Source organism: Folsomia candida, unplaced genomic scaffold (assembly GCF_002217175.1).
Source record: "Folsomia candida strain VU population unplaced genomic scaffold, ASM221717v1 Fcan01_Sc008, whole genome shotgun sequence".
Classification (NCBI taxonomy): Eukaryota; Metazoa; Arthropoda; class Collembola; order Entomobryomorpha; family Isotomidae; genus Folsomia; species Folsomia candida.
In genome coordinates, this window is record NW_019091200.1 from 5,636,260 (window position 1) to 5,653,511 (window position 17,252).

A 17,252-nucleotide genomic window follows, 5' to 3' on the forward strand; every position below is an offset into this window, starting at 1 on the left:
ATACAATTCAATCTTGATGGTTGTAGTTAAATATTTGTTATATTTTTGTATTATAATAATTTGCATGCCAGTAATTTAAAAAGTCAAATTATGATAGTTGAGATTCTTTTAATTGCCCATCATCTTCTGTGGTTCACCTCAATCTGGTCCAGCAATGTTAAATTTAGTTGGGTGATAAAAATAGAAGATTCCACATGCAGCAAAAAAAGAGCTATAAACTTAATTACGTGAAGGATGCGACTTCAATAGTAGATATTTTAATTATAGTATTACGAGACTAATTTTCATCACTTAACATGCACGGCGGCAGGCAAGAAGGAATTGGCAATTTTTCATCCTACCTGGTGACAACTGCAGGCACGCTTTATTCAGTTTTGTAATTAAATGATTAATTGGTTTCACTGAAAAAGTTGAATGTACTGATTACGTGCAATAATCCAATCTTATTTAGGAGACTAAATCTTATATATGGATGAAAACTTAGGAAGAAATAAATTGTAAATTATAATAGTATAATTGAATGCAATTAAATAATTTTTTAAATAAATAATTTGTATTTAATACTTCCTGTATTTCTGTGATTATTTCTGTAATAATGTCTGTAATAATTTTCATACAAATGCTAAAGTTTTCACTGTATTATTACCAGGATTCTGCATAAATGCCGGTTCCATCGCCATTTTTCTGATTGTAGCATCGAAGGTCTTGAAATATTCAGCCTTTTCACGGCGAAACCGTCACATTTTTTGGAAATTGAGTATTTGAATTTTACGAATATAAATCTATTGAATACAGACAAGATCGACATAATGTTTTACACAACTATAGTAAACAAACTACTCTATAATTTCATAAACCACCTTAATCCCCACTTGCACTTGTAAATATGCAACGATAATTGGGACTTACACTTTTACACCCCAAAATACAAATGTACCTCAATAATTAGCGACCTCTCCATAAATTTTCATTCTCAACAAGTCCAATAACTTAATTTTATGCCAAAAGTCAACAACCACTGGTACATATGCATACAAGTACATAAGCCGGCCGACATATAATCCATCCATCCATCCATCCAACTATCAATCCACACTATTATTTTTTAAACAAATAATAATAATTAAACGTCTACAAACAAGATATTATTGCTGAAAAGATCACCCACGTACATATTTACGTATGTACACCTTCTGCAGATTATTATGCATAATAAAAATATTTCTCCTCAAGTTACCAACATGACACGAAATGCAACTGCATAATAATAATAACCTAACTAAACAAATATAATGTATGTATGTATAAATACATAACCAATCTCTGTTAACAAATGCATCTTCTTACTTAATGGGATTCCATATTCCTACAAAGATAAAGTTAAGGTCATCAGCATCCCATTCTACAAAATAGTTGGGTTTACTACAGAGTATAAAAAGATTTGGGATTCTTGGTCAATTTATCAGTCACACATTTATCAGTCAATCTAGTCAATTACTAGAAAAAAACAAGTTAAACATGAAATTCGTAAGTGTCTAGCATCCAAAAAATCATCAAGTATGTAGGGAAATTTCAGAAATTTTAACTTTACCCAGGTCGCTCTCGCCCTTGTCGCCATCGTTGGCGTCGCCGTCGCTCGTCCCCAACAGGAAGTGACCGTTACTCGGTCCGAGTTCGAAAATGATGGGGAGAAATTCTCCTGGGTCAGCGAGCTCAGCGACGGTCAGAAGCAGGAGCAGTCTGGATTCTTGAAGCAGATCGGAGAGGAGAAAGGCATCTCCATTTCCGGATCGTACTCGTACACTTCCCCGGAAGGAGAGCTTATCGAACTCCAATACGTCGCTGTAAGTTAATATTTAATTTCTGGAAATGCAGTTATGTGAACTAATAATTATTCTTTTCGAAATTAGGACGAACATGGATTCCAGCCAACTGTAAGACCTTTTATTTAGTATGAAAATGTGAACAGGCAAATTATCATTAACATATATTTTATTAATTTCTCAGGGCAAGCATTTGCCAACCTCCCCACCAATCCCAGAGGTAAAAGTTTGGCACAAAAATTGGGTAAAATTGGACACTAATTGTGATATTTTTTGTGTAATTGCAGGCTATCCAGAAAGCCCTCGACATCATTTACAAGAACGCCGAATCTGCGGGAAAGAAACACTAAATGTCCTTATGCATTTTTATTTATAAAGAAAGAACTTACAAAAATTATACCATTTCTATGATGAAATAAATTATCGATCCGAAATTTTCAACTAATAATACTTCCAATTCTTTAATAATTCATGGCGAAACAATTTTATAAATGGCTCAGGTCTAAATGGTCTAAATTTTTATGAAAATGATTGCAAGAAGATAAACTGAAACATCTTATTCACCCGTTGCTCTGCTGTTAAAATCTGAAAAATGTTGCACATAATTTACTAAATTTAAATTAAACTAAAACGAGGCTGAAGTTTATCAAAAATGTCAAAATTTTATTTTACACCCACAAAATCAGAAACTGTGCCAAATTTTTATTATTTCTTCAAATTTTTCAATCCATACTTTATCGCGGATACGATTTCATCCACAATATCGGGTCGAGCGTTGGGTCCGAGCACACCGATACGGATGATTTTCCCAGTCATTGGTCCAATCCCGATATTAATTTCGATGCTGTACCTGTGTTAGAAACGTTCATAATTTTTGTGAATAATTTTTTGTTTATAAATAATTCCACACATTTGTCTTATCAGATTCATCAATTCTTTCGGATCCAGGCCTTTCGGAGGGAGGAGCGCGACCGTGCCGGTGAGCCGATGTTCAGCCCTCGACACAAAATATGTGACGCCTGATCCTCCTTCAATGGTCGTCATGTTGTCAATCGCGGTATAAAGTTTCGCCGTAGCGTCGAAATGTCGCGCCCAGCCGTGCGCCAAACCCTCTGTCGCGATGGATGCGAGCGCTTCTCGTAACGCGTAAATCTGCAAGATCGGATAACTCGAGTGGAACGTTTGTGCCGCACCGGGGTCACTAATTCCCCAATAGTTGTTACGAATCCAGTTATTTTTCAAGTCAGCAAAGTAAGATTTTGGCTTTGTTTTTCGTGATGTAATTTTTTCTCTAATAAGAAAATTTATGTAACCATTAAATATTTTCATGAAAGAATCTTAACCGAATTTCATACATAGAACGCGTCCCGTAACTTATCGGCGCCATCCCGGTGGGAGAACCTAGAGCTTTTTGCGTATTGGAAAATACAGCATCCACTTTCCAAGAGTCCATGTGGAACGGGATTACGCCAATTGTGGCGACAAGGTCGACAACGAGGAGGCAGTAGTGTCTGAACAAATTTGGGGGGAAATTGAGATTTCTAGTTTACATACATATGGCATTATTTTTTTACACACTTTCGACATAGTTCGCCAACACCTTGTAAACTTTGATGAACTCCGGTACTGGATTCACCATTCGTAATGTAAACGACGGCAGGTTTATACGTCACGATCCCATCTTCGATTTCTTTCAAGGAGAAAGCAGAGCCCAGAGCAGCCTCAATTTTCTTTGGAATTCCACCATATCTTTCCACGATATCCGCTGCTCGGACCCCCCACAGACCAAATGTCGGGATAAGAACGACATCCCCTGGTTCGACAAGGTTGTCGAGGATTATGTCCATCGCCAATGAGCCACCCCCGCTCAGGGCAAGCGTCCATTTGTTCTCTGTTTGGAAGAGGTATCGTAATCCGGCCTTGACGTCCTCCATTATCTGAGCAGAAAGGAAGGAATTAAAAAAACACTTCACACTAATTTTGTCTTTGAAATTTAAGTTATTTGATTTACAGCTTACTTCGAACGCAATTTTATTATTCAGTACCAGCAGTTATACAATTTGGCGTCGATATGACGCAATAGGATTACACAATACTTTTAAACGCATTTAATTATACGTTTGACTACGATTTAATTGCAATATAAAAATGGCTGGTTAACTCTGATCAATAAACTAAATTACAATCTAATGAAACACACTTTATGAAATGGAAAAAAAATTTTGTAAGTATGCATTTCGTGTACTAGAGAGATTACCTTGAGGGAACTATTCTCGAAATTTCCCATGACGGGACGATCCAAACTGGCGAGCGACCTTTGATACTGATTTGAAGGTCCTCCTCCCACCAAAGTCCTTTGATGTGTTATCAAGGGGTCTTCCAAGAGTGTTTTTGGAGGGGGAAGCAATCCTTCGGAAGACATCAGGTGTCCCGATCCTTCCAATGTGCACGTCCAGAGTGCAATTATCAGAGTGCACCAGACAAGTTTATTACAGGTTATTGAGTCAAATCCCATACTTAACAGTTTAAAAAAATCTGCCACAAATGGTCGAAGGTGAATGCACGAGAAGCGATTTTTGTGAAATTACTGTCTGGGCAGACAATTGAAAAATCCGGTGGGGAAAAACCAGGAATTATATGCAATTATATTAATCCTAAGTAAGTCAATTTATTAATTCCGGAAAAATAAATGCACCATTGTCTCAACTACCGACAATCACTGTGTTACAGCACAATGCAAATATGGAATGGGCTTTTTGCATCAATTCATGATTCATGATTTACTGCATGCAAACAATTATGAATGAGTGATATATTTTATATTTGGCTGATTGCTGTATTTATTTCATAATTTTACCTTCTCCAATTACATAATTAATTATAGCATTTGAATTATCACTAGTAGCAGACGATTTGATACAAAGAATACAAAATCTATCACACTATGTCAAAAATTTAAAAGTGTTAAAATTTGATATTTGGTGTGCAAAAAAATGTAAATAAAATTGTGTATGGGTAAAAACAGGATAAATATTTGAGATTTCAAATGAATACGAATTCGATATCACATTTAGCAGTTTTTTTAGTATATGGAGAAATTCCTGTGGGCAGTAAGTTTGCAAATTTGCAAAAAATTTCGTCATTATGTAAAAATTAAAAAGAAAGTTGAGAGAAATTTGAGAAACTTGAGACATTTCACATCATGGAAGATCGCAGTGGACGGCACAAGCTTGCTAGCTAGATAAACAACCAGATTTTTCAGTATATAGCTGCGTGACCTATGACCTTTTAAGTGACGATGACATCTCGTCGCCAATTATGAAGCAGTTTTTGTTTCTTTTAATAAGTACTAAAGTTCTCCATTTACAAATTATGCTCGTGATTGATCATTATCTGCTGACGTGATGTCGAGGGCTCCCAAAGCCACCGGTCTTGGGCCCTGTCGCGGGTCCTAACCCAGTCCCAATCTGTCTCCCTGCTGGGTGTCGTCTCGAGTGCAACTTCATTTCACGGTCCAACTCAATCGCTTCCAATCTCTGATTTAGTTCGAGTTTTTGTTGCACGGCCAACTTTAAAAGTTGATTTAACGTTTTCTTCTCCTCCTCCGCGGCGGTGAGTTGACGCTGCAGCTCGTCCACTTGGGAGCTGTATTCTTCACATCGTGCGGCGAACATTGCTGTGCGAAAAATCTCAAGTCATCGTCATTTTAATTTATTCACGAGGGATTTGTTGGGTATGCGTAGGACTCGGAACTCAAAACTCTTATCGCTTACTACCTTCTACTCTCCCCGTATGTTCAACTCTTGTTATTGCATTTCATCCTCAGAGTTATTAATTTTAATTTGTGGTTTGTTTTTAGATTTATAGTTTATCGCTTCGTGGCTTATCAACAGTCAACAACAATAATATATGTGTGATTTAATTCTGTCTATTTCTAAAAACTGCACGGTCTGAGTAAAGTGACCCCAGTTTACAATGGCCCCCACCACACGGTCAAAAGTTAAAAGTTCTTCCCCTGAAGAGGTTACACCTCGTAAAAAGAGACGAGAAGTCACACCCCCTTCACCACCACCACCTCATGATGATGATGATGACGACAACTCTGATGATGATGATGACGAATCTGATGATGAGCCACAGGACTGCATAATTGACGGAGAGTTTTTTAAAAGTATGCATGCATATAATAAAATGATATGAAAGTGAATAAGCCAAAGTACTTTTATATGGCATGTACAGGATTAGAGAATGAAAGAGTTGCGAGATGTGAAGCGGATCGTGCAAAATTGGTGAAGAAAATGAAGAGCATGTAAAAAATGTGGACACATTTTGCTTGCATCAGACCGATCCAGACATATGAATACACGCCATAATCCAGAGAATATAGTTCAATGCTCGTGAGAGGAATTATTTTATATTTTATGTAACTGCATACATATTTTACATGCTAATTTGTTTCCTCTTTTCATAGATTTTGTTCCTGTGTTTTCGCAACTGAACGAGCAAAAAACAAACATGAGACGGATATGCACAACAAAATCCACTCTCATGCAAAATTATCCGACGTCAGCGACTACGCCCACCAAAATACTTTTATGCCTTGGACTGACGACATGACCTACACAGAGGAAAATGTGACGCCATCCCGTGTGGTTGCATATGCGGTTGGAAGGACAGATTGGTTATCAATCAAATATGCTTCAATAAAGCGGATAATTAGTCGTCAGCAGTGTTCAGATATGTATGCAAAACATAAATTTACGTTATTATTTCCGAAAACTTTACTTTCTCGTTGTATGCAAATGTTTTCTATTTAGTAAGGAATTGCAACAAATGGGATTGAAACCCATGGCTAAATTTTCGTTTGGACCTGGCAAGTCCAACCACTCCATGAATAACGTGAAACAGAAGATTAGACGACACATTATAAATGTAGCTGGCTCGGTAAATAATTTTATAAACATTATCATGAACATTCAGTCATAATATTACAGTCCGATACTTTAAAATTAGATCTCCAATAATCGTGCTCATGAAAAAGTGAACCCTTTCCTCACTGAAATTTTGGATCACCTCGAGACATTGCCACAATTGGAAGGGTTTGTTTCTAGAGAGGAAGTATGGTGGACGAGCAAGTTCCGTAAAAGAGATCCCGTAAGATTTATAATTATCCATTAAAATAATTGATATGCATTGCGTTAATTAGATGTATGTATTTTTTAGAGTGAAATACTCAGCTCGAGGGACGAATTGGAAGATCTCGAGATGGAATTATCTGACGTCGATTCTCAGATCAATACTCTTCAGCAAAGAAAGGCTGATCTCAAACAAAAGATTGAATTGTTGCGATGGGAAAGAGAAGAACCTTATTAAATTAAATAGTAACTTGTCGGGAATTCGTTTTTAGTTGTATAGATGAATTATTGTAGTTAGACATATGTAGTTATTGATGAAAAAAATGGAATAAATCTTACCTCGAAGTGCTGAGTAAAAATAAATAATTCGAATTTTTAGAATTTGAATAAAAATTTTGAGTAAAGTTAGGATAAAAAAATTACTGGAAAATGTGGCCGCATCTTCTTTCAAGAGTCGCAACTCGTTCCTTAATTTGACCATGGTTTCTGACACGATGGTCTTCTCAGCGTCGTATTTTCCCTTCAAGTTTGACAATGCTTTCTCCGCGGCGGCTTTATTTGCTTTTAGGACACTTCTGAGGGCAGAATTCTGCTCAGTTTTTGCCTCGACAAGCTAGAAAATATGTGCATATTTAAGTGTACGGTTTGTATAATGCATATGCAATTTATTGCACAATTTGACTTTAGCCAATGAAATTTTACCGATCTGTATTCGCAAATCTGCTTTTGAAGCTCTTCCATGGATGGGGTACCGATACTTTCATATCCGCTGTCCATGCCTGGAGTGACGACTGCGGAAAAGGGCAAGTTTTGCTTAAAATCTTGTGCAAAAATAAAATTATTCTGCTATTTTTCATTTTAAAGTTACCATGCGCCTCAATAGCGGCACGACCCGCAGCAACGGCAGTTAGAACGGTGTCACGTAGCGTTTTGACCTGTGAATTGGAACACAATGAAATAAATTGTTGAGGTATTTCGTTAAGTTTATGCATACCTGGTCTGAAATGGTTTCCACTTGTTTCGTGAATGTCAAATCGCCCTCCCAATTTCCGGACGGGGATTGATTTTTAGGACGCAATCTACCCAGCAAACCTTGGAGAAAGTTGTTGCCTTGAAAGCCCATCGATTTAGCTGGAGAGTTTATCTTTCCGTCTGAAAGTATACAAAATATTTCCCAAGAATTAGATACAAAAAGTTGGTAAAAGCTAGAACAATTTGCAAATTCTCACCTTTATCCATATGTTCTAACATGACCCTTTGCGGCGTTACGCCTTGCACATTGCACACTTTATAGTAAAGATTAGCCAACTCTTCGGAAACCATGTTCAAATCTGACTGGGTCGAATCGAGTGTTTTGTGAGCATCCGCGGCAGCCTCGTCCATGGATCTGAGGTCAATTTCGAATTCTTGAATCGTCATTTCAGAAGAAAGGAGTTTTTCCTTCATGCTCGTCATCTCAGATTTTAGAACGGCGGCTACATCCGCAATAAGCGACGAGTCCGCTTTCTCCAACGCTTCGAGGGACGCCTTTAGCTGGGAGATTTCCTTAGCGGAAATTGTGTACCAACCTTCGTAGGTGGAGAGCTGTAGGAGTAAAAAAAAATTAGTGAATTCTCATTTTCAACGGAATTTTCAATATTTAATAGAACGCTAAATACCTTTGGAGTTTTACCGTCCACCATTTTCTGACTAGTTTTCTCCTTCAGCGAATTGAGAGCATCGATATGTGACACGATCGTGGTGAGGGCAGCTTGAAGGAGGACGACTTGACCTTTGCTCTTGTCGGACAAATCTTGGATTTCTTTAAGACTTTTGGTCAGAGAGTTCCTCTCGCCCTCGAGTTTCTTCATTTGGTTGAGATGGATTTCAGAGAAGAGGTCGACCTGCTTTTCCCCACCGCCGGGAGTGGAGTCGTGCGACATGGAGGATACCATCTTATCGTCATTCTCACTGTCAGAGTCGTTCATTTCATCGTGCACGCCGCCTGGAGAATGCAAGAATTTTTTTTAATTTACATAATTTTTTCAGGAATTATGTATATCATTCGGGGTGAAAGATATCTGTTTAGATATTTAGTTACAATTGAGTCGCTTCGTACACTTGTCTCGTTGGAATTTTAATAATTGGAAAATTATTACCATCACTAATTTTGGTTCAGACAAGCAAAAATCGACAATTCAAAAAATGTACAGGCTTGCAGCCAAGCAATATTTTTGCAGAAGATTTGCAATTGAGTAATCACGAAGATAGGTACGAAGACTTGAGAGAAAAAAGGAAAGGATTTCGTGATACTAATCCTAATTGAAGAAAATTTACAAAATCGTAGAATGAAATATTTGTAAATTATACATACTTAAATAGCAGAGTAGTCTCTCATTTAAAATTTATACCAACTTTCACCCGTTTTAACAAGTAAATATGCACTTAGCTAATGTTTATTGTCCTATCTCCAGTTTAAATTTGAACTATGCGAATTTTCTCACCTCTCAAACTCAACGCAAGGTTGGACAGGTTCATGATGGATTCCGAATTAATCTTGGCGTCCAACTCTTTTTTGAGGCAGTAGCGATTTTCACGCTCTACCTGCAACGCTTCGAGGGCTTCTTCCAATTGTTTTTCCGCGATACGTTTTAACGCAGCGAGCTCTTCGACTTGACGGAGAAGTTCGACCTCGGTCTCCATGAGTTGAGAAATCTCATGTTTTGCAGATTCAAACTCGACCTGAGACGAGCGAAGGGAGGAGACTTGTTTCTGAAGCATTAAATTCTCGTCTTCTAATTCAGAGTAGTCCTTCAAGAGACGACCTGATGTCGTTTAAAAAGAAAGTAAATAATTAGTTAATTGCTCAATTATGAAGTAGAATTAACATCGTCCACACCTTCACGAGACTTGATTTCTTTAAGTTCTCGTTTTAACGCGGATCGTTCCGTGTGAGTGAGTTCACCCTCCGTTTGAAGTTCAGAAGTTTCCGTGATTAGCCGGTCACGTTCTGCTTTTAATCGTTCTGGAAATTCGGGGGACAAATTTGTATAAAATTTTTTGAAAGATATGTATTTTCAAATGAATGGATTATTTTTATTACCAAGTTCTTGTTTGGTAAGCCTCAGTTCACCCTCATAATTAGTAATTTGTGTCGTGAGTGAACATTCCAACGCTGCCGTTTCTGAGAGCAAACTTTCTTCATGCTGAATACCCGATTTTTCCGTGATTTTATGTGTTTGCGTTGTCTTTGATAAGGCATCTTTCATTATCTCGAGCTCATTCTTGGTTACCTGGATGTTTTCCATGCAATTAGTCATACGGATTAATTTTTCATCTTAATGTGCAAATTATTCGCGAATATTTTGCAATATTTAAAAAAAATTATGTACCTCATACAAGTCCTCCAAGTCACCAAGTCTGGAAGATAATTTGGAATTTTCTTCGAGTAAATTTATCCCATATTCGGCTGCCTGGACCTTTTCTGATTGACTGTTCAATATAATGGTCCAATGAGAATATTAATGTGTCATTATTTATTTAGTTAAATATAAATTCGTACGTTTGGTCAAGTTCTCGGGTCAGTCGGGAAATTTCTAATTCCAATTCTTCCACTTTAGAAGAAGACATTATTGTGGGTGAAGATGGGTGGGTGTGCCTCAACAGGTCACCACCACCGGGTCGTTTATTGCACTAGTTTGCTTAATCAGATCCGTTATATTGCCTTATCCTGCCCAAATCAAATTCATTTTTAACATCCATTTTAAATCTGGTTGTACTATAACAATTCAAAATTCATCAAACAAATAGTCAAAATGTCGTTAAAATGTAGCACAAATCGGTAATCATTTAAATTACCTTACTGGGTGAAAGTTCCATTCCATTTCACACACATTTCTTAACACAAATAAAATGTCACATTTTCACTCCGATAATAAAACTCTGCACTTTTCTTTACCGATTTACACTTACACAAAGATTAAAATAACATTCGTCAAAAACTAAATTCTATCCATCTCACCAATTTCATTTAACGTTTAGTCAGATTCAGTTCAAATGTAAAAAATTCTGCCATTTTAAATACCACATTACCGAATCCTCTCTCATCACCATCATTAAAGAAGAACTAACGAGTCTACTTGATTCTATGTCTGTCTCTGTAATAACGTAAAATAAAACGAGAAATGGGATTCATTCACATCACATCTCCTCACTTTACGTACATCAAGCACGGTAAAATACTCGCTATAACATAGCAAAGCAAACCTTAGTTCCACTGCACTTTTCTGTATTTTACCGTAGTTCTCTACCGTGGCAAATTCTGTATTTACAGACCGATTCACCTACTACTAACTTTAGTCAGATAGGTCGGAAGGAGATGAAGATTTCCTTTATAATCCTGCACTTTGTTTTCCTATGCAAGTAAGTAATCCATTCAACATTACGGTAGAGAGAGATCACGATGATGATATGAATATCAGGGTAAAAAATACCGAGTCGAAATCTCCACCAAAAATCCATCGCACAACAGAATCTAAATACACTGGGAAAGCTTGCCTATGCAGAACTTTACGAAAAAAGAGGGTAAAAAAATTGTGACACTAATTTCAAGACATAATTATGTATGCCTCGGTATAGTAAAGATTGACAACAAAGCATTTCTTGTTTAATGTCGCATTTCACGGAACCAAATTGCAGCACCTTGTAAACGCTCGCGTAAAAATAAAAACTAAATATGTAATTGTGTATGCATCTGGTTCAGACAATTCGGTGTGAAGTTATAAATACTGATGTTTTTTACATAAATAAATAAGTACGGGTAATTGGGTTGGTATTATTGCGCGTTGATTTTATTCAAGTCTATTTATCATTTTGTGCTCGCCTTTAAATGCAAGTCTGTTATTTAATTGTCTTTTCTTCAAATTTTCTCGTTATAATGTAATAATACAGGAATTTCATGAAAAGTTTAAACACACACACGATGCATGATTAATTAAGATATTTTTCAATACAGGACATAAATTAAGACAGGATAATGACAAATTTGTACCCATTTTCACTTTATAATTTTATAATAGAATGTTTCGTTATAATTAGTAAATACATTAAATTAGGATAAATTAAATTAACTATTTTCTTATCACATCTGATCAAATCATAATAAGTAGCTTAGTTTCGGAATAAAATTATATTTTGCCCAAAATTACTACAATTTTTGGGTAATGAGACTCATCTTGGCTTGGTTTACATATTAAATTGTGAATATCATTTCCTTTCCATTTCTGATAGACATACTTTTTGATACTGTTATTAAATAGCACACATTGGTTTCATGTTTCCTGTTTCATAACCTCTTATATAACCATATGTGACATAGCTTAATAAATAATAACGCTCAGTCTTGCTCTTATATATAATTATATAATAGGTGATTGGATCATAATAATTAAACAGATATTTAGCCTTTACGACAGGTGTTTACCCGTGTCGTCTTACTTATTCTTAATAATGTAATCACTAATCAGTCATATTTAAATTATCTTAATCAGCGTTGTGATGTTAAACCTTTGGTAGAAATTTGTGATTATAGTTTGCAACCAGCCAAGCGAAAAAAATGTGCTCCTTATATAATTGAATGTATTATCATAAAAACTAAAATCAAAGTGGCCTTTGGCATACATAATTACGCTCAAATTGAAAATGTTAAGTAGATCAGTAATGAATTAGTACAGCAAGTCTTTTTCTAAATTTAAATAGGAAGCAGATTGACAAGGTTTACTCTCGGCTGCGTCATGAATACGGGGAAGTACTGGACAAGGCTGCAACGCAATAATTATTTAATTTTAATAATCATTAAAGATAAACAAATGTTCTAAGCTAAAATAGTATACATTATTACCTGTCAAATAGTTTGCTCCGTTTAAAGATTTGCTCTTCATCCTTGGTCCGATGGAGGAAGTGGAATTCTTCAGAGTCATCGAAAGGCAGTTTTCTCGTGGATTCGTCCTTCGGGAAAAGCAGGAGGGTGAGACGTTGAAACTAGTTAATTATATTTAGTTCATTAGTTAGCTGATTTATGATTTTGTTTGAGTTTTTATCATTTTCTCTTGAAATGTATAAAAACCTCGTACTTCATTTGTCTGTTCTATGTCTTCATGATCGATTAGTTCAGAGAGGGAGGTTTGCAGGTAGATGAGAGCATTTAGCGAGTCTTTGGAGGCCAACTCTTCAAACTTTTGATTTCGCAGGAGCAGTTTACATTTCTTTAAAAGTTCGTCTGCCGTGGGTCGGATCAGTTTTAAACTCCAAAAATCGTCCAACCCTAGAAATCAAACAATTAGTATTTCATATTTGTTTGACTAGTCAAGTTGTAAATTACAACTCACGTAATTTTGGATCCTTGGTTCGCCCAGGATTTCCGCCAAATAAGTAATGCAACTGAAATTATTCAAATTGTTAACTTGAGCTACTATATAACCTCTTGAGATGTATGATTCACGATTATACATATTTACCTTTGCATTGTCATCGTAAACCAATTGATGCGCAAATCTCGGACACGGCTCCACAGTTTGACTAAACCAATTCATATCTCCTCCGGTATCATTTCGGTAAATGCAAGACCACGATTTTCTTATAATGTTAAAGACCCAAAACGAATTTTGCACGCTTTCATCTCTTTTGTCCTTATCTCTTGAAAGCCCCTGCACGTATAATTACACATTTAAAATTAGTCACCAAGTTTTGTTAGTGCCACCAACTAACAAAGTAACGACATTAGTTTTACCGAAAAAACATAAATCTCATTCAAATCTTGGTCGATCGTCGCTCTTTGTGTGAATCCTGCACCAGGCCAATTACACTCTCCTTTTCGTTGACCATCCGATATTATTTCAAGCTCGTCCATGTCGACATTATATGAGAAAAAATCTTTCAAATACTCTTTCGACCTCTGTCCTGCAAATATATATAGTTTCCTCAACCCAGGATGGAACAACCTACACAAAAATACGTCAGCATTTAATTCAAGTACCCATAAATTGCCCACTTCGTAGTTGTAAAATTTGTCACTCACATTGAATGTCCTACCCTACTTCGGATTGACTGAACCCCCGGTTTTGGTGTAGAAACGTCACATCTCAACAACGACCACGTATTGGTCGGAATATGGTATGCGTACATCCCAGAGTACAAAAGTTCAGAGTTGGCAGATGATAATGAACTTGGATTATTACCCCCTCCAGCAGGGACACCACCCACACCACCATGCGCAGCTGGGGGAGGAACGTTGTTGGCCTCCATTTCCCCCGCCACGGCGCGGGGAACGTCCATCATTTGGGGTTCGCGATCGTCACGTAGAATCCTTGCCCGAGCGTCGCCCCCAGGAAAACCTCTTCGTTGAATAGGAGCGTCAATGTTGATATTCTGCCCGTCAAATATCTAGTTGGGTTAATATTATTAACCAAATGATCACAGTAAGTATTTGACATAAACAATCTTCACCTGCACGCCAACGTTTCTCATGTGCGCAAGAAGGTTGTCCGCTGCCGCTGCCATTCGGTCCTGCGGATTGTTCTCACGATTCATAATAGGAAAGTAGTTTCTATCTTCGTTTCGATCAATGGCTACGCCCATCCTTGCGGCTTGGTGATTCAAACTGGCGTTGAGAGATTCGAGTAAACTGGATCAGAATTAAATTAAATTATTAATATGCAATTTTATATACACAATTAAATGATAGCAACTTACATGCCCCTATCGGATTGGATTCGGCCCCCAAACACATAAATGATCTCCTTTTCGTCGTCGATACAGAGTTGATGATCAAACAGCAACTCGGGTCCACCCATCGAAGCTGTATCTTCAGTTATCAGAGTCCATTTATTGGTTTCGATGTCGTAGACGTAAAAATCGCTCTGGAATTTGAAGGATTTTATTGTAATTTTATACTAGAATTTATATTGAACTAGTTTTAATGATTCTTTCTTTTGACCATTACCTTAACCATATTCTCATGAGGCCGACACTGTCCGTCGAGATACCGCCCAAGGGTAAATATTTGGCGACGAACAGGATTAAGCAACAATTTGTGACACGACCTCGGGCTCGGGCCGCCCTATATCCATATGATTGAAACAATATTATCAGTAACAGGACACACTAAATAAATACGAACATTGGAAGTTTAACTCCTGTACCTCATTCTCCGTATTTTCACTAAGCAAAGTCCAACTCCCATCTGAAATACTATACGCCCAAAAGTCTGCTAAGTCTTGATTTCCATCCCACCCACCAAACAGATAAATTATTCCTGTCGAGGAGTCGACACACATCTGATGCCCGCCCCGCATACCAGGTCGAGATAAAACGGGAGAGTCATTACAACTTACATCAGGAGAGTCTAATCCCAGAGGAAACCTACAAATAAACAAAATAAATTAATTTCGGCATAAGGAAATTAAAGTAGAAATAATATTTAATTCAAATGTCTAACCAAATGGGTTTGTAATCCTGAAGAGAAATAAACTCCTGGAAGAGGCCGTCTCGCACAGACTGGTCGATGAAATTCTCCGCTCCAACGTAGTCGCCAGAAAGGACGAGTGTGTTGTATAAATGCGTCATGAGGGGATGTTCTAGTTGGATTTTCGTCTTCTTTTGCAAAGATTCAAATGCTTCGATGTGATTATGATCGCGGAGATGTTTCAGGCAAACGCGAATCGCTTCCCGTTCACGATACTGTCAAGAAGAAGAGTAGAAAATTAGTTATTTTCAGAAATATTAATAAATGTATAAAACACATTATTTACCGCAATGAACTGTTCCACAGAGGGTTGTACAGTTGCTAACTTGTCAATCCCGTTGAGCCCGACGTACCAAATTGAAAAGTTAAACGAAGGGCCCCACGATTGGAGAGGGATTATTTTTATGAAACGGCAAGGATACGGGCGGTTGTTGACTTCATACTTTAGTGGAAATGTTTCCGGGTTGTTGTCATTTTTTAATCCGCTGAAAATGGAATATACTCAATCAGTACTTGATTGATTATTAAATAATTGTCATTAATTAGTGTACCTCTCCAACAACTCGACCATACTCTCCTCCGAAAGTCCACCATCAACTCGAAACTTTTTCAAGTTGCAGACGTGATTCTTCTCATACTTTCCAAACGTAATGGACCGAACGATAGCAGCTCGTTGTAACTTTAAGAGGAGGTACTGTAAGAGAATTTGACATCATTAAACAACTATAAAACTCAAACTTAATATTTACAAAATATAAACCCACCTGCGGAGGCGTATTCGAATCAGATGACCATCGTGAAGTTTGATCTTTCGGCTTGTCATCGAGAACGTTCCTGGAGTTAAAGTATACACGTTATATTAAATTCATCCCCACTATTAAATTATCATTACAAACACAACTAGTAAACTAACTCTGGATAATACGACGAGCTGTAGCTGGAACACTTGACGACGGAATAAGTCAACTTTTTCCATGAGCATATCTTCTCGTTTTCATTCACATCGGTACTATTACTACCGGTAACCACAACCGAGGAAAACTTTCGCCCCCGATTTGCACCACCGTCTTCAAGTTCCATCATCTCCATATTTTAAATTCACTTTAATTAATTGGTGGGTAAGTAATTATCACAATTTCTGAATTTCTTGAATAAAAATCCACTCTAAACTTTTTCCTCACCACTCGTTGAGTAATATTGCTTGATAAAAAAGGTCACGATATTATTACCACGTTATTGCAGCTTTTGCCTTATCTAGATTAGTTTAAATGGTTCACAATTTTATAAAACTTTCGAAAAAGACGTATTTCAAAAAAAGTTTGAGGGAAAAGGGATTTTCTTAAAATCAGAGCGAGAAGAGACTACGAAAACTCCCGGTTTCCGGAGCAGGCTGAACTTTCAATGCAATGCTAGACAATTAATTACGGACCGTGCGAAAAGCATGTATTCGATTTGAGGGGGGCAGGGGACATGGCGTCCTATTCTTCCAATAACATAAGGCTTATAGGTCAAACCAGGGGGACAAAGGTCAAAATTCTTCGAAAATCAACACATGCTTTATGTACGGCCCCTACGAAAACAAATAGCGGTGGCTTATCTTTTGATATGCATGTTATCTAGAGACTGATAGACCTATCAGTGTCGCTGCTTTTAATTTATTGTTTACGTTGGGATTTTATGCAGATAAAAATTCCTATTATAAACTTGAATACGAATTCCTTGAACTTGAATTCTCTACGTTGTATTAGAGCGTTCTAGATCAATTTCATTTCAATTGTTAAATTTATTACATTT

The 17,252-nt window shown here is 37.0% G+C and overlaps 4 protein-coding genes and 1 long non-coding RNA gene across 7 annotated transcripts; 2 read left to right on the forward strand and 3 right to left on the reverse strand.

Annotated features, from left to right (window-relative positions):
* Positions 1–1,372: 1,372 nt before the first annotated feature.
* Positions 1,373–2,271, forward strand: LOC110853152 (larval cuticle protein 65Ag1). The gene is made up of 5 exons (XM_022101395.2): positions 1,373–1,527; positions 1,596–1,844; positions 1,911–1,934; positions 2,008–2,043; positions 2,111–2,271. Exons 1-5 carry the CDS (start codon positions 1,519–1,521, stop codon positions 2,171–2,173), a joined length of 381 nt encoding a protein of 126 aa, XP_021957087.1. The 5' UTR covers positions 1,373–1,518; the 3' UTR covers positions 2,174–2,271.
* A 194-nt stretch (positions 2,272–2,465) lies between these two features.
* LOC110853583 (serine--pyruvate aminotransferase) lies at positions 2,466–4,530 on the reverse strand. The gene is made up of 5 exons (XM_022101868.2): positions 4,081–4,530; positions 3,402–3,760; positions 3,179–3,334; positions 2,734–3,114; positions 2,466–2,673 (listed from the first exon to the last, which is right to left on the reverse strand). Exons 1-5 carry the CDS (start codon positions 4,336–4,338, stop codon positions 2,529–2,531), a joined length of 1,299 nt encoding a protein of 432 aa, XP_021957560.2. The 5' UTR covers positions 4,339–4,530; the 3' UTR covers positions 2,466–2,528.
* A 106-nt stretch (positions 4,531–4,636) lies between these two features.
* On the reverse strand, positions 4,637–11,298 carry LOC110853025 (protein bicaudal D). Of its 2 annotated transcripts, none has more exons than XM_022101241.2 (14): positions 10,796–11,298; positions 10,500–10,667; positions 10,330–10,429; positions 10,041–10,230; positions 9,837–9,962; positions 9,442–9,762; positions 8,617–8,942; positions 8,188–8,542; positions 7,953–8,110; positions 7,827–7,893; positions 7,661–7,749; positions 7,382–7,571; positions 7,298–7,306; positions 4,637–5,499 (listed from the first exon to the last, which is right to left on the reverse strand). In XM_022101241.2, exons 2-14 carry the CDS (start codon positions 10,565–10,567, stop codon positions 5,213–5,215), a joined length of 2,286 nt encoding a protein of 761 aa, XP_021956933.1. In that variant the 5' UTR covers positions 10,568–10,667; positions 10,796–11,298; the 3' UTR covers positions 4,637–5,212. The 2 variants fall into 2 exon arrangements, with proteins under 2 accessions (XP_021956933.1, XP_035710459.1); XM_035854566.1 differs by lacking the exon at positions 4,637–5,499 and adding an exon at positions 5,638–7,188.
* LOC118436445 lies at positions 11,045–11,910 on the forward strand. Its single transcript, XR_004835455.1, has 2 exons — positions 11,045–11,170; positions 11,271–11,910. It is a non-coding gene; the product is annotated as an uncharacterized LOC118436445 (long non-coding RNA).
* LOC110853350 (muskelin) lies at positions 11,766–16,829 on the reverse strand. Of its 2 annotated transcripts, none has more exons than XM_022101615.2 (16): positions 16,372–16,829; positions 16,223–16,292; positions 16,010–16,152; positions 15,745–15,943; positions 15,432–15,673; positions 15,136–15,355; positions 14,937–15,053; positions 14,687–14,853; positions 14,441–14,618; positions 14,013–14,362; positions 13,725–13,935; positions 13,453–13,641; positions 13,324–13,375; positions 13,069–13,259; positions 12,837–12,976; positions 11,766–12,756 (listed from the first exon to the last, which is right to left on the reverse strand). In XM_022101615.2, the coding sequence occupies exons 1-16, from the start codon at positions 16,545–16,547 to the stop codon at positions 12,687–12,689; spliced, it is 2,715 nt and encodes a 904-aa protein (XP_021957307.1). In that variant the 5' UTR covers positions 16,548–16,829; the 3' UTR covers positions 11,766–12,686. The 2 variants fall into 2 exon arrangements, with proteins under 2 accessions (XP_021957307.1, XP_021957306.1); XM_022101614.2 differs by having other exon boundaries at positions 14,013–14,377.
* Between the last annotated feature and the right edge of the window lie 423 nt (positions 16,830–17,252).